The sequence below is a fragment of the Brassica oleracea genome, chromosome C8 (assembly GCF_000695525.1).
Source record: "Brassica oleracea var. oleracea cultivar TO1000 chromosome C8, BOL, whole genome shotgun sequence".
Taxonomy (NCBI): domain Eukaryota; kingdom Viridiplantae; phylum Streptophyta; class Magnoliopsida; order Brassicales; family Brassicaceae; genus Brassica; species Brassica oleracea.
In genome coordinates this window covers 17251273-17264723 of record NC_027755.1, presented here as the reverse complement: position 1 = coordinate 17264723, position 13451 = coordinate 17251273, and the positions used below count along the sequence as shown (strand labels likewise).

At 27.1% G+C, this 13451-nt stretch overlaps 2 protein-coding genes across 2 annotated transcripts; one reads left to right on the top strand and one right to left on the bottom strand.

The window, feature by feature from the left end:
* Positions 1 to 7344: 7344 nt before the first annotated feature.
* LOC106308796 (ethylene-responsive transcription factor ERF120-like) lies at positions 7345 to 7925 on the bottom strand. Its single transcript, XM_013745916.1, has 2 exons — positions 7652 to 7925; positions 7345 to 7535 (listed from the first exon to the last, which is right to left on the bottom strand). Exons 1-2 carry the CDS (start codon positions 7923 to 7925, stop codon positions 7345 to 7347), a joined length of 465 nt encoding a protein of 154 aa, XP_013601370.1.
* Positions 7926 to 10621: 2696 nt separating this feature from the next.
* Positions 10622 to 13295, top strand: LOC106310698 (peroxygenase 1). Its single transcript, XM_013747923.1, has 6 exons — positions 10622 to 10742; positions 12322 to 12471; positions 12583 to 12668; positions 12755 to 12849; positions 12924 to 13049; positions 13133 to 13295. The coding sequence occupies exons 1-6, from the start codon at positions 10625 to 10627 to the stop codon at positions 13293 to 13295; spliced, it is 738 nt and encodes a 245-aa protein (XP_013603377.1). The 5' UTR covers positions 10622 to 10624.
* Positions 13296 to 13451: the final 156 nt, after the last annotated feature.

Below are 13451 nucleotides of genomic sequence, written 5' to 3'. Positions count from 1 at the left end.
GCATGTGGAGGGGTTTGCACTTAATGTCTTTGCAAAGGATCGTGCTGGAAGAGCTGACTTGTAATAATTACTTCTTCTCTTTTGGCTTATGTTTGAATCTCATCTTGAATGACATGTTTGATAATTGTCTCATTCCAAATTACATAAATTAATATAACGAAACGATAATATTCTGAAGTCTCATGCATATATATAAATTTTACAAAAGATCTAAATTGTAACAATTGATTAATATTTTATTTTCATTTTTAATATGTTTTGAGTTGAGTTACATATATTCTTTCAAATTCAAAATGAAGTATAATTATTTTTTTATTATAATTAAGTCAAATGTGCATGTATTTTCATAATATTTATCAAATTATATGTTGATGTCTTTTTTAAAAATATATTAGAAAATAAAGCGATGATCAATATGAAGTTACATGCGTAAGTAGCTGATACATTTTTGAAAACTCATGTACACATAACAACATTTACAATAATTAAAATATTTTTAAAATTCTATTTTCTATAATCTTAAAAATGAGAATTCCGATTTGTTTTGGTATTTTGATTATGGTTCTATTAAGTTCCACAAACATAAAAACATAAAATTTAAAAGCATATTTAATATTAAAAAAATAACTTTAATAATGATAAAATATAATATATCTACCTCATTAAACTATTTTGTAACAATTTGATCAAACGATGTTTATTTTTAAAATTTATTTTTAGTTTTTTTTAATATCTCTTAAAAATAAGCAGTAAAAAAATTGTGATTGTATTTAAAAATAATATTATATAGGTAAAGTATGATTTATCGATATTTGTTTGCTGTAATTGAAAGATATTATAGTCAACTAAATTTATGAAATTTTTAAAAATAAGCAGTAAAACAATTGTGATTGTATTTAAAAATAATATTATATAAGTAAATTATAATTTATCGATATTTTTTTCTGTAATTGAAAGATATTATAGTCAATTAAATTTATAAAAAATAAATAAAACATTTCAATATTACTAATTAATAAATATTTTTAGACAATTAAACATGTATCAGTTTATGTTACTTAATTGTTTTATGTAATCATCTAAGAAAATATATAGGTATATAAAAATATTTTTATTACTTTGAATTTTTTTGTATTGTTTAAATTATGTTTTAAAAGAATATTTATGTTTCTAATATCACAATTATCTGTGTAAATTGTTTTTAATGAAATCACATTATATAGAAATTTATAATTTTCATATAAGAAAATATATATATAAAAAAAGTATTTTATTACTTCAAAATTATATTTTATGTTATTTAAAAATATTTTTTAAATGTAATATTACTATTTTGTGAACTTTTTTTTATGAAATCATATTATATATACATATATTTTGTTTTTCAATTATTTTTTTTAACTTTATAAAAAAATTCCTTTCTATGATATGTGTATATTTTTTGGATTTTTTTAAAAACGAAACTAAATAAAATAAAAAATAATAGTATTTTAAATGTAAATTAATTCATTAAGGGTATCAGTGTAATCAACCATCGTGAGAGTTAACGTAAGAACGACACATAGGAAACTGACTTTTCAAATAATATTATAGAGATATATACAGGGCCGGCTCTCACCTAAAGTAGAGGAAGCAGGTGCTTTAGGCGCCAAAATAGGTTAAGAATTTAAGGGCATCATAATTGTCAAAAGTTGTAGATAATCTAGTTGTTCTGCTTTGTGGCGCCAAACATTTTTTTTGCTTTAGGCAGCCGGGCCTGTATATATATATATATATATATTGTTAGAATAAAATAATACAAGGTTTTGATATTATTATTACTTTCAGTTCTTTACATGTACACGTTGATCATATATTGTAAACTTGTTTTATAAGTTTTATTATTATTCTTATGTATATAAGCTCAAAATATTGTATAATTGTTGTTTACAATTCCTGGCAACATGTATAATTATTTTTGCAATAGAATTCTTCTAATATCTTTATTCACTAATTTCATTATTTAGTCATTACAGTTTTAAAAAATGATTAATTTTTATTTTATAATGAAATATTATTGTTTTCACTAAATAGCAAATTTTTATATTAAAAATTGGACCTTTTGAATTTTATGAATCAAATCGAATACTTAGTTTAAAAATAGATAATTTACTGAATATTTGGATGGTGTCGAAATAAATCAAATAATAAAATTGCTGATCTGGATGAAACAATTCAGATTATGAATATCTTTAAAGATTAGATATTCGCTTCGTACCCACTTCTAAAAAAATAGTTCAACATGCATACTATAAACGACTATATCTTAATTTAACTATAACTAGATTTTGATATGTGCTTTGAAAGCGCGGATTTTTTTGATATATAAACAAAGTTTAATATGAAATAAGTATTTTAATATGAATAATTATTTTAAAATTGTTATATATTTATGTTACAAAGTCGTACTATATTGAAAAAGCGAATATGTTTAAAATATATAATTTATGAATTATTTTACATAAAATTTTTGTACTCTTATGTACCTATTTTTAGTCATGACATATTATTCGGACCCGAGAAACCAAACCAAAATTGAATTGAAAATGTAGGTTCGGATCCGGGTTCACGGTAAAATACCTATTGGGTATTTTTCTTGGACCTGTGGGTCTTGGTTCGAGTCTGAGTCCTGCTTGAGACCCGACCGAATACCTACAATACCTAAAATGTTTTGTGTATATTAGGTGTATTTGGATATTTCAAATATGTTTTCTCTATTACGAATATTTTTAAAGTTTTGGGTTTGATTTTAGGTATAGTTTCGGGTTTTGAATAAAATTTCAAATTTTTAAAAAAATATTTTGGGTACTTGGGTAAACTTTTGAGTGTGTTTTTTGGTTTCTCCATCAGATTTAGGGTAAAAAATTTGGGGGAGGGGGTTTGGTATTTGAATATTTTCAGGTATTTGTTTGGGTTTGTAGGTATTTTTGAGTTTTCAGATAATTCAAAATTTTTTTGGGTCTTAAATATCCGGATCCATTCCGTATTTTAAAATTTTAAAATACCTAGTTGGGTCTAAAATGTCTAGGGCCTAAAAGATTCGGATCCGAAAGGAACCAATTCGTACCCGAATGCACATGTCTACTCTCTCTCATTATATTTTTTGTGCATTTTATAAGAGTTATATATGTTGAGTTGATGCGACTTAAAATTTACAAGCAGATTTTTGGCTAATTGCATAGTAGATATTTATATGGTTTTTAATAGTTTTTAAATTTTTCTTAAATAGTAAATTTTTATTATAATTACTCTTTATAAAAATCAATTTAAAATATTTAGAGAAGAAAATATCACATAAATGAGGAGTAATAAAATAATTCAAGTAAAAGTTTTTAAATTATTATATAGTTAAAGTAATTAATGATATGACCAATGCATGGATCAAACAATCTATATGTAAGATAAGATGTCGTGGAAATCTATATGTAAAATGATATTGATGATCTCTATAATATTACTTGAGAAGTTAGTTTCTCATGTGTCGCGATCACGTTAACTCTCACGATAGTTGATTACACTGATACTCTTAATGAATTAAAAATATTACATTTAAATACTATTATTGAATTTTTAATTTAGTTTCCTTTTTAAAATTTTCTAAATAACATATATAATAAAAAGGAAACATTTATAAAGTTTAAAAAGGGAAAATATATGTATATATAATATGATTTCATTAAAAAAGAAAAGTTCACAAAATAGAAATATTTCATTTAAATAATATTTTTAAATAACATAAAATATACTTTTAAAATAATAAAATATTTCTTTATATCTATATTTTCTTAGATGAAAATATATATTTGTATATAATGTGATTTCATAAAACAACATTCACACACATAATCTTGATATTAGAAAAAAAAATATTATTTCTTTTAAAACATAATTTTAAACAATACAAAACTATATATTTTCAAAGTAATAGAGATAATTTTTTTATATATCTATATATCTTCTTACATGCATAAAACAATTAAGTAACATAAACTAATATATGTTTAATTGATTAAAAATAGTCTATAATTAGTACTATTGAAATGTTTTATTTACTTTTCATATATTTAGTTGAGTATAATATCTTTCAATTACAGCAAAAAAATCTATAAATTAAATTTTACTTATATGATATGATTTTTAAAATACAATCACACAATTGTTTTTTAAACTGCCTATTTTTAAGTGATACTACAAAAAAATAAAAAGAATTAACAATAAATATGTTTTGATCAAATAATTACAAAATATTTTAAAATAACATAACACTATATATTTTAACGAGGTAGATATATTATATTTTATCATTATTAAAAAATTTGTTTTCATAATATTAAATTTGCTTTTAAATTTTATTTGTTTATGTTTGTGGAACTTAATATGACTATAATTAAAATATCAAAGCAAATTTGAATTCTCATTTAAAGATTACTTCAAATAAATTTCAGTTTACTATTTAGTATATTTAAGGCATAAAGTTATTTAGACTTTATAAAATATTTTAATTATTGTAAATATTGATATGTGTTCATGAGCTACCAAAAAAGTATTAGTTACTTATGTATGTAACTTCATATTGATCATCGCTTTATTTTATGATATTTTTTTTGAAAAAAATAAACATATAATTTGATAAATGTTATGAAACTACATGCACATTTAAATGATAAATAAAATTAATTTGATTTTACTTAATGATAATTGTACTTCAGTTTGAATTTGAAAGAATATATAACTCAATATGCTCACAACATGAGTGACTCGACTAATCCAACTTATATTTAAAATCATAGATTTTACTACAATAAGAATAAATAATTTTATAATAATAATTTATTTTATAAATGTAAATTATAGGATGACTCAAAACATATTAATAAATGAAAATAAAATATTAATAAATTGTTATAATTTAGTTCTTTTGTAAAATTTATATATATGTATGAGACTGTAGAATATTATTGTTATATTAATTTATGTAATTTGGAATCAAACACTTTAGTTTATTTTATATTTCATTCTAAGCACAATATATCTTAAGTTATACATCAACTTCTTTGAATATATTTACGTATCTAAGACAACAACCAACGTAAATGCAAATAGGAAAATTAATCATAATTTTAATATATTTAAAGTAAAAAGATATTATAGTTGAATTCAGAGAAATTAATGCAATCTAATATATCCAAATGATAACTAAATCGACTATAAAAAACAACAAAACAGACTAGATATAACATATCTAAAATCATATGTCTAATTAAAGTAATATAATATTATTAATATAAATTGTGAATACAAATTATAAGTTAATTTAAAATTAAAAAATAAATAGCAATATTATTATAGTATATTTATTTTATAAATATTTATACATATGCATGAGCACGGAAAAATCACCTAGTTAATTAAATAACAGGGACAAATTTATAATTAATCTGATTGATTATAAAATTTGTTTGTTAGATACCGAAATTGTAGGAGTAAATATTAGGAAATATTATATTTTATTAATATTGATATATTTTTTACTGATAAAGGTAAATATTAAGTTTCTAGTAAATACTTCCAATTACCTTGTTTAAGTAGATTTTTCAGAATGCTTATTTTTAATAGTATAAATAAATAGATAAAACTTTATATACAGAATTACAAACAGATTCACCTACATTATCTTCGATAAAAAAATGATAATCTGTATAATTTCACATTCCATGTGAAAAATTCTTTAGGAAAGGTAGAGCAAGAAATTTGTTATTTTTCCATATAAGTGAGATATAATTGATAAAAAAAATATTTTTTCTTTTATATATCAAAACTTTATTTAATAAATGATTTGTTGACAAATTTTGTGTGTGGAAACGTTGTTCTATTGGCCAAGATTTAAAAGATTTTACATCAGGTCTTGGTTTCGATTTCCAAAAGAAGCACAATTTTTTGTAGATTATAGGATGCAACCTTTTCGGAGGTTTCAACGTGATGTAGTCAAAGCCGTTTGTTGAAGTCGTGTGCTGCAGAGAAATCATGTCCATCGAGGTTGTTGTACATGTAGAAACGTTCGTTGATCCAAGTGTTATAGAGAGAGTTACATCGTGGAATCGTTGTTCTTAAGTCTGTTTATCATGTTCGCACATGCTGCAATATAACATTTACTTAGGCCTTAACTGGTTGAAGCACAACAGTTGCAGGTGCGGGTGTCGTTACGGAAGTTTGCGTATGTGTGAGGTTGCAGTTTCTAGCGTTATTATGCAATATGAACGACTGGTACATCGGTTAGAAATTGTTACGTTTGCGGGATATTTGTAACTGGTTGATTATGAGATATTGCATTGGTTTAATAATAAATTGCCAATATTAATATATTATACCATTATAAAAATATCAAAAACATACTATTGTGATAAAATGTGTAACTATTAATATAATATAATTAATAGGATTATGTTTATTTTTTAACTTAGATCAAAGTTATAATAACAATAAAAATTTTCTTAAAGATTTATATTAAAAATTTTAAAAGAATATTCTGTCTCGTTTATATATATATTAATTTTTAAAAATTATAGTGAATACTCTTAGTTTAAAGTTTTTATAAAATAAATTATGACACCGTTTGTGAATTTAAATTAAAATATCTGTATATATATACATAATATTTCCATTTTTAATTTTGGATTTAAAAATATTTTATATATTTATTTATCTATCTGCAGCCGTCCACAACCGCAAACGCTAGCAAAGCCAAGTTTTGATTTTAAAAGGTTCAGAACAACTTAAAATGATTTATAGCATTTTGATTGTTGTAAAACACCAACAAACATTACCAACCACAAAAGCTGTGTTTGCAGGTGACAGTGGAGAAATTAGCCAGATCCTTAATCATTGTGTTATCGTCTAAAATGAAAATGGCCTAAACACCCCTTTCTGCTTCTGTATACACATAATCAAAACGAGAAAATATAAATATAATTCAATTTCTTATGTTATTCGAAACATTAAAATGGAAAATATTAAATATTATTAAAAGGAAAACATTTCTTATAAATAAAATAACTTGAAATAAAATAATATGAAAAGAATCATAAACTTAAAAAAACACAATATTTGATACATATCAAAATCTGATATATAAAATAAACATTTTCACTTCTGCTCGAACACCTTAAACTTTTTTTTTTTTTTGCTAAAAGATAACCTTCAACTTGATATAATAAAATACAGTATAACATAGTTTTTTTTATCAATGATTATATTTAGCTTATCATATTTTTCTAAGCTAAATAATCACTAATCAAAAAAAAAATATTAGTCATCTTCCACCGTCGTTTTGGTGTATGCTTCCTTTCCATTTCTTGTGCCACCTCTTGATACCTTTCTTCTGACAAGCCCAGCCGCCGCGTCATCGTAAGCCCGGGCCGCCATTTCGGCTGTTGGAAACGTTCCAAGCCATCTCCTTTCTCTTGCACTCGGATCCCATATCTCCGCTGACCATTTACCTGATCGTTTATGAATGCACGTAAACTGTTAGAATATATTCAACATAACGTGTTGGAACGTAAGTTAATTACCGGCTGGAACATATATAAGTTATTGGATATATAATGTTATTTACCTGATGGCCTTTTCCTCACTCCTTTGTGCTTCTTCTCCTTACTTATCTCTCGGTGTTGTGGGAATGCGCAACCGTAGCAACCGGTGATACCGCAAAGAGAACAAGGGCCAGCATCCAAAGGCTGAAGAGCTTCGAAGTTCGATGATGAAGTAGTGTCACTTCCTACGTTGGATATCACTTGTCGCAGAGCAGAGACCATGATCACATGCTCTTGATCTCTTGTCAAATAAGGAGGTTTTTGATCGTAAGAGGGATCAATTTCTGAATAATCCATTTTCCTGGAGTCGAACTGAAAATGATCCAAAGTGTTCCTGTTTCTGGTTAAAAGGAACCAATAAAGTGTTGTGGCGATTTGGAAGAACAGTGGAGAGAGAGGGCTTTATATAGTACTCCCTCCGTTCCTAAAAGATGTATGTTCTGCAAAAAAAAATTGTTTCAAAAAAATACATTTTTTACTTTTTCAATGTATAATTTTATGAAAAATTGTAAGTTTCAAAAAAATTAATGGTGTTTATTGAATTTCTAGTGGCTAAAAATTATGAAAAATTGTTATTCACAAAAAACAATGCATATTTAATGAATTTTTTTAATATATGTGAAAAATCTAGAATATACATCTTTTAAAAATTGTTATTCACCGAAAACAATGTATCTTTTAAACAGAGGCAGTATATACTAGGAAAAGTGAAATATGTGTTCACATTTGAACCTTATCGATGTTTATACACGCGGCATAAAACTGTTACATCATAAGTCGTTGACATCATAATAAGTCGTTTATTTCTGTAATAAACGCGATTTTCAGAAGAAACGTGATTATTTAGATTTATACGATCCACTTATTAATTAGAGTGTTGACTTTCCAGGTCAGCTTTTATGTCTAACTACTATTGATCCCATGCTTCACATGGAAATTCTGTTTTGCTTACGAATAAAACCAAATTTCTGTTTTATATAACTAAAAGGTGACATGTATATATATTTCAAGAACAAAGACTTCAACAAAATCGTTGACGAATTTGATTGTCTCATTGATGCAATAGAGTGGAAAATAACATATTTATCATTGCATGTGTATTGTTATACCAAACATAAAAAAAAAAAACAAATTGTGTATTGCAAGACTGCAGTTATATTAAGCAAAAAAAAAAAAAACACTGCAATAATAAAAAATATAGTTTTTTGTCTAAATGGTAAGATAACAAAAATATAGTTACCATATAAAATACCTCTGTTAATTTTGTCTTAGAATTGAATTAACCTTCCCATGTCAGCGGTTTTTCCATCTCCAAGACTTCACATTCCTCTCGCCCCTATGACCAAGCATAAACCAATAGGAAAACAATTTATCAATCTGATCCTTTCGTGGTGAATTAATAAAACGTATTTACCTTTTTCGATTACCAAGTTTGCATGTTTCGTATGTTTTCTATCTTCCTCTTCTTTCTCTCTTTTCTTCCTATAGTCTCTTTTTCTGGTTGAACCTCCAGCAATTCAAATCCACCACACCCACTTTTTCAAGAAATATTCTTCGCCATGTAGTGCTCCATTGAAGCTAACAAATAAATATGTACAAAGAAGGGAGATAGTGTCACTGGAAAATATGGGTTGTTAAGATCCAGTTACATAATGTCAAAAAGAAGAAGATCCAATTAAATAGAAATCGAACTCTACATTGGCTCGGAACATTTCATATGTACGGCCCCAATTATGAATTAGGGTTTTCAGATGAGAGAAGGATCAGATGAGTTTGATATTCTCTGTTTCAAATCAGTTGGGAATTTCTCAATTGTTTGTTTAACGAATTTGAGAGATTATAAAGTATGAAAAAAGGATCGTGGGCAAAGAAGAGAAACATGGGTTGTCTCAAATAAAACTGTTATAGGGTTTCTGTTTTTTTTTTAAATTATGGTTTAAGCATTATTTTGTTTAAATGATTTTTTTCTCATAATTTTATTAACTCTTTTTACACATGGCAGTCTCTGATTTATCAGCCGATTTGCGCTTTACTATATAGAGGATAATGTAATCAGTTTGCCTGAGTAAACCTATACACTCCTGATATAACACGTCGCATCATGCCATTGTATGCTATGGTTTATCAGTCTGTGCTCTTTTTCTTTTCAGTCTGTACTCTATTTTTCAGTCTGTACTTTCCTTGGCGGCATCTGTATTTTTTGTTCAAATAAGGTTGCATTAACAAAATTGAAGTGTTTATTTATTATACATATCTCATAAAATCAGTGTTCTTTTTTTTTTGGATTGCAAATGCACAATTGTTTTATTGTTTTTTTTTAAAAGGATTGTTTTTAACGTTAAAAAGTTGGATTTCATTTGTAACGATGATCTACGTACTTTCATTATGTTGAAACTATCAACTTAAAAAGAGAAAATAATTAAATGGTACGCTTCATCGATGTATCTCTTACAGCCAGTCAGCATTTGCGAAGGATAGATTATTAGTGAAAAATGCTATTAACAACTGAGATCGTTAATTTTTCCAATTAAGGCCCTTTTTCTTTTATGTCAATTGTAAAATAGGAGCTCAAATATTCAAATACATTAGGCCAACCAAGATTAAACATTTTATATGTACTACCAAACCCATGATTATTCTCTCTAGAATACTCGAGTTCAAGAAGCAACTAGCGAGTGGTTGTAGTATTCGAAGCTGGACTAGATCAGAAACCCATAAAGGCCCGATTCATGGTTTTGTGTGAAATTTACAGATTTAGCATACACAATAAAGTGATCAAGCATGGAAGCAAACGTGTCGTAAGAGTCATGTCAAGTGTAAGAAAGAGAAGAAAGTGTTGTCAATACAAGGAATGACATTTCCACCGGTGCATTCGTTTGCGTGCATGTCGGCCACGCACATCAATCATCATTCTTATTAGCTCATTTCGTTCTTATTACTCTAAAACACAAACACACGAACACATTGCATTCAATCTAGAGAACAAGAATAACGAGATGGGTACGGCGACGGAGATAATGGAGAGAGACGCAATGGCTACGGTGGCTCCCTACGCTCCGGTCACTTTTCATCGCCGTGCTCGTGTTGACTTGGATGATAGACTTCCTAAACCATGTAATGAAAACGCCTTTCTCTTACATCCTAATTGCTGCCAACATACGGATCTTTATATGTGTATATATTATAGGCTGACATGTGATATATCATATATCATCATCCCCCAAATTTGAAGAGGCACGATTATTTCACACCGACTGCATATCAGCATATTTGGATTCATGTGTGGTGTGTCTGTATGCAATTTATGCATGTGGGAATATTTTTGATGTTCATGATCTTATAGATATAGTTGCCAAATAAATAACATCGATAATAAGTTGCAAATAATATATAATATTCATAGAGTATAAACCGGATTTAAGATTTGTGAGGTCATAATTTTTTAATTTTAATAAAATAATTTCCACAAATTTGAAGAATCTGCGACATACATATGCATATAATCTATTATATTAAAACAGGATCATGATCTATTGATAAATGTTAATGTTCAACTATTATTTTTTTTAATTTAAGATTCTTTTTATATAAGTGGCATACATATTAGTTTTAAGCAAATAATATAACCGTAACCCACTAACCCTATATTTTTTTTTATAAACTAACCCACTAACCCTATATTAAAGGAATAGATAATAGATATATATCAGAGCAAAAAATTATTATAGGTTGACTTCTACCATTAATTCATGTGTTATATCAATATCAACACTGTTAAAAACAAAGTATATCAGATATTAGACACTCGGGAGATTTCATATTATGTTTTTTTACAGAGGGCTTAAATTTTTATAGATTATTATTAGAACTGCAATATAATAATATAAGAACTGTAGTAATTTTGATTTACCAAAGTTTTTACTAATAAGAAGAGCAAATAAAAAATAACTATCTTATTTAAATTTTGTAACTTTAAACATAAAACTAAAATTAAGTGAGATGACTTATATAAATGTATTATCCTACTTTGATACAAATATTTAAATTAAAAAAAATATTATGTTTTCTACGGGTCAAAACTCTCGCCTAAAATCTTAATCTATCTAACATATCAACTAAAATAGTTTAGGTAAACATTAATATTAATTTTTATTTACACTGGGTCAAAATTGACAAAATATATTTTATTTTGCTAAATAGGATTACAAAGAAAAACACAAATATGATTACAAATAAAAATATAAATATAATTACAAACAAAAACAAAAATATAAATATGAACATTAAATTTCTAAAAAAAATGTAAAACAAAAATATACCCACCTAGAATCTAGTAACATTTTAAAACTCAGCCAATGTAAATGTTTCATTCGGATTTATTTAGAACCGGCCTTATGCAGCCTTCATTTATGGTATGTATTTTACACACATGCACGTGCATGTATACGGTAGTTAGTTCTACACATTTTTTCTCTTTTTGAAAAAGTAGTTTAGTTCTACACATAGAAGTATATAACACACTTTTGTGGAAATGATCATATTATTTTGATCTTTACAAATGCCCAAACATTATATGTTAATATTGTGTCATATACGCAAATTAATGTATCATGTATATATGTGATGGTTGATGGATATGTGATATGTGTAAATGAGTATATATATATATGATATATGATAATGATATGCATAGATATGCCAAGAGCCCTGCAAGCACCAGATAGAGAGCATCCATATGGAACCCCAGGCCATAAGAATTATGGACTTAGTGTTCTTCAACAACATGTCGCTTTCTTCGATATAGATGATAATGGCATTATCTACCCTTGGGAGACCTACTCTGGTAATATACCTATACATATATGTTATTTTAGATATAGACACACACATATATAGATCTTTCAGTTTCATGTTTTCAGTAGTATACGTATGATAAATTCGAACCTGTGATTAGGACTGCGAATGCTTGGGTTCAATATCATTGGGTCGCTTATCATAGCTGCTGTAATCAACCTGGCCCTTAGCTATGCTACTCTTCCGGTGACACCTCTCATCTTCCGCCATCATATATTAGTAGATTTAATTGATTAATTGGCCTATATTAATGTTCATATTCAAAAATGCAGGGATGGTTACCTTCGCCGTTCTTCCCTATATACATACACAACATACACAAGTCAAAGCATGGAAGCGACTCAAGAACATATGACAATGAAGGGAGGTGGGTGACCTATATTGAAAAAATCGCGTCACAAATCATGATGCACTGGTCTCTAACCACCTTATGTTTGGCAGGTTTATGCCGGTGAATCTTGAGTTGATATTTAGCAAATATGCGAAAACCTTGCCAGATAAATTGAGTCTTGGAGAATTATGGGACATGACAGAAGGACAACGTGACGCATGGGACATTTTCGGATGGTACATATGTGACATGAGGCAGTTAGTTTACTGAATGAATGTTAAGTATTAAACCGGTTGTAAACATGATGTTTGTGTATTAGGTTTGCAAGCAAAATAGAGTGGGGACTGTTGTACTTGCTAGCGAGGGATGAAGAAGGGTTTTTATCAAAAGAAGCTATTAGGCGGTGTTTCGATGGGAGCTTGTTCGAGTACTGCGGCAAGATCTACGCTGGTATCAATGAAGACAAGACAGCGTACTACTAAAGTAATTGATCGAGCTGCTTTAGGCTTATAATCAATCCATATGTGCACTACAAGAAAACAGGGGGATTCTGATGGCCGAAATCGTCGGTAATTCGTCGGAATCGGTCTATTCCGACGAATTTCCGACGAACCCGTCCGTCGGTATCGTTTCGTCGG

What these genes read in the sequence shown, in the direction of transcription:
- LOC106308796 (XM_013745916.1), bottom strand. Translation starts at nt 7,925, where the DNA reads ATGGATTATTCAGAAATTGATCCCTCTTACGATCAAAAACCTCCTTAT. An exon ending in AGTGAGGAAAAGGCCATCAG is followed by an intron (nt 7,536 to 7,651) that starts GTAAATAACATT and finishes ATAAACGATCAG; the next exon opens with GTAAATGGTCAGCGGAGATA.
- LOC106310698 (XM_013747923.1), top strand. Translation starts at nt 10,625, where the DNA reads ATGGGTACGGCGACGGAGATAATGGAGAGAGACGCAATGGCTACGGTG. An exon ending in TTAGCTATGCTACTCTTCCG is followed by an intron (nt 12,669 to 12,754) that starts GTGACACCTCTC and finishes TCAAAAATGCAG; the next exon opens with GGATGGTTACCTTCGCCGTT. An exon ending in GCATGGGACATTTTCGGATG is followed by an intron (nt 13,050 to 13,132) that starts GTACATATGTGA and finishes TTTGTGTATTAG; the next exon opens with GTTTGCAAGCAAAATAGAGT.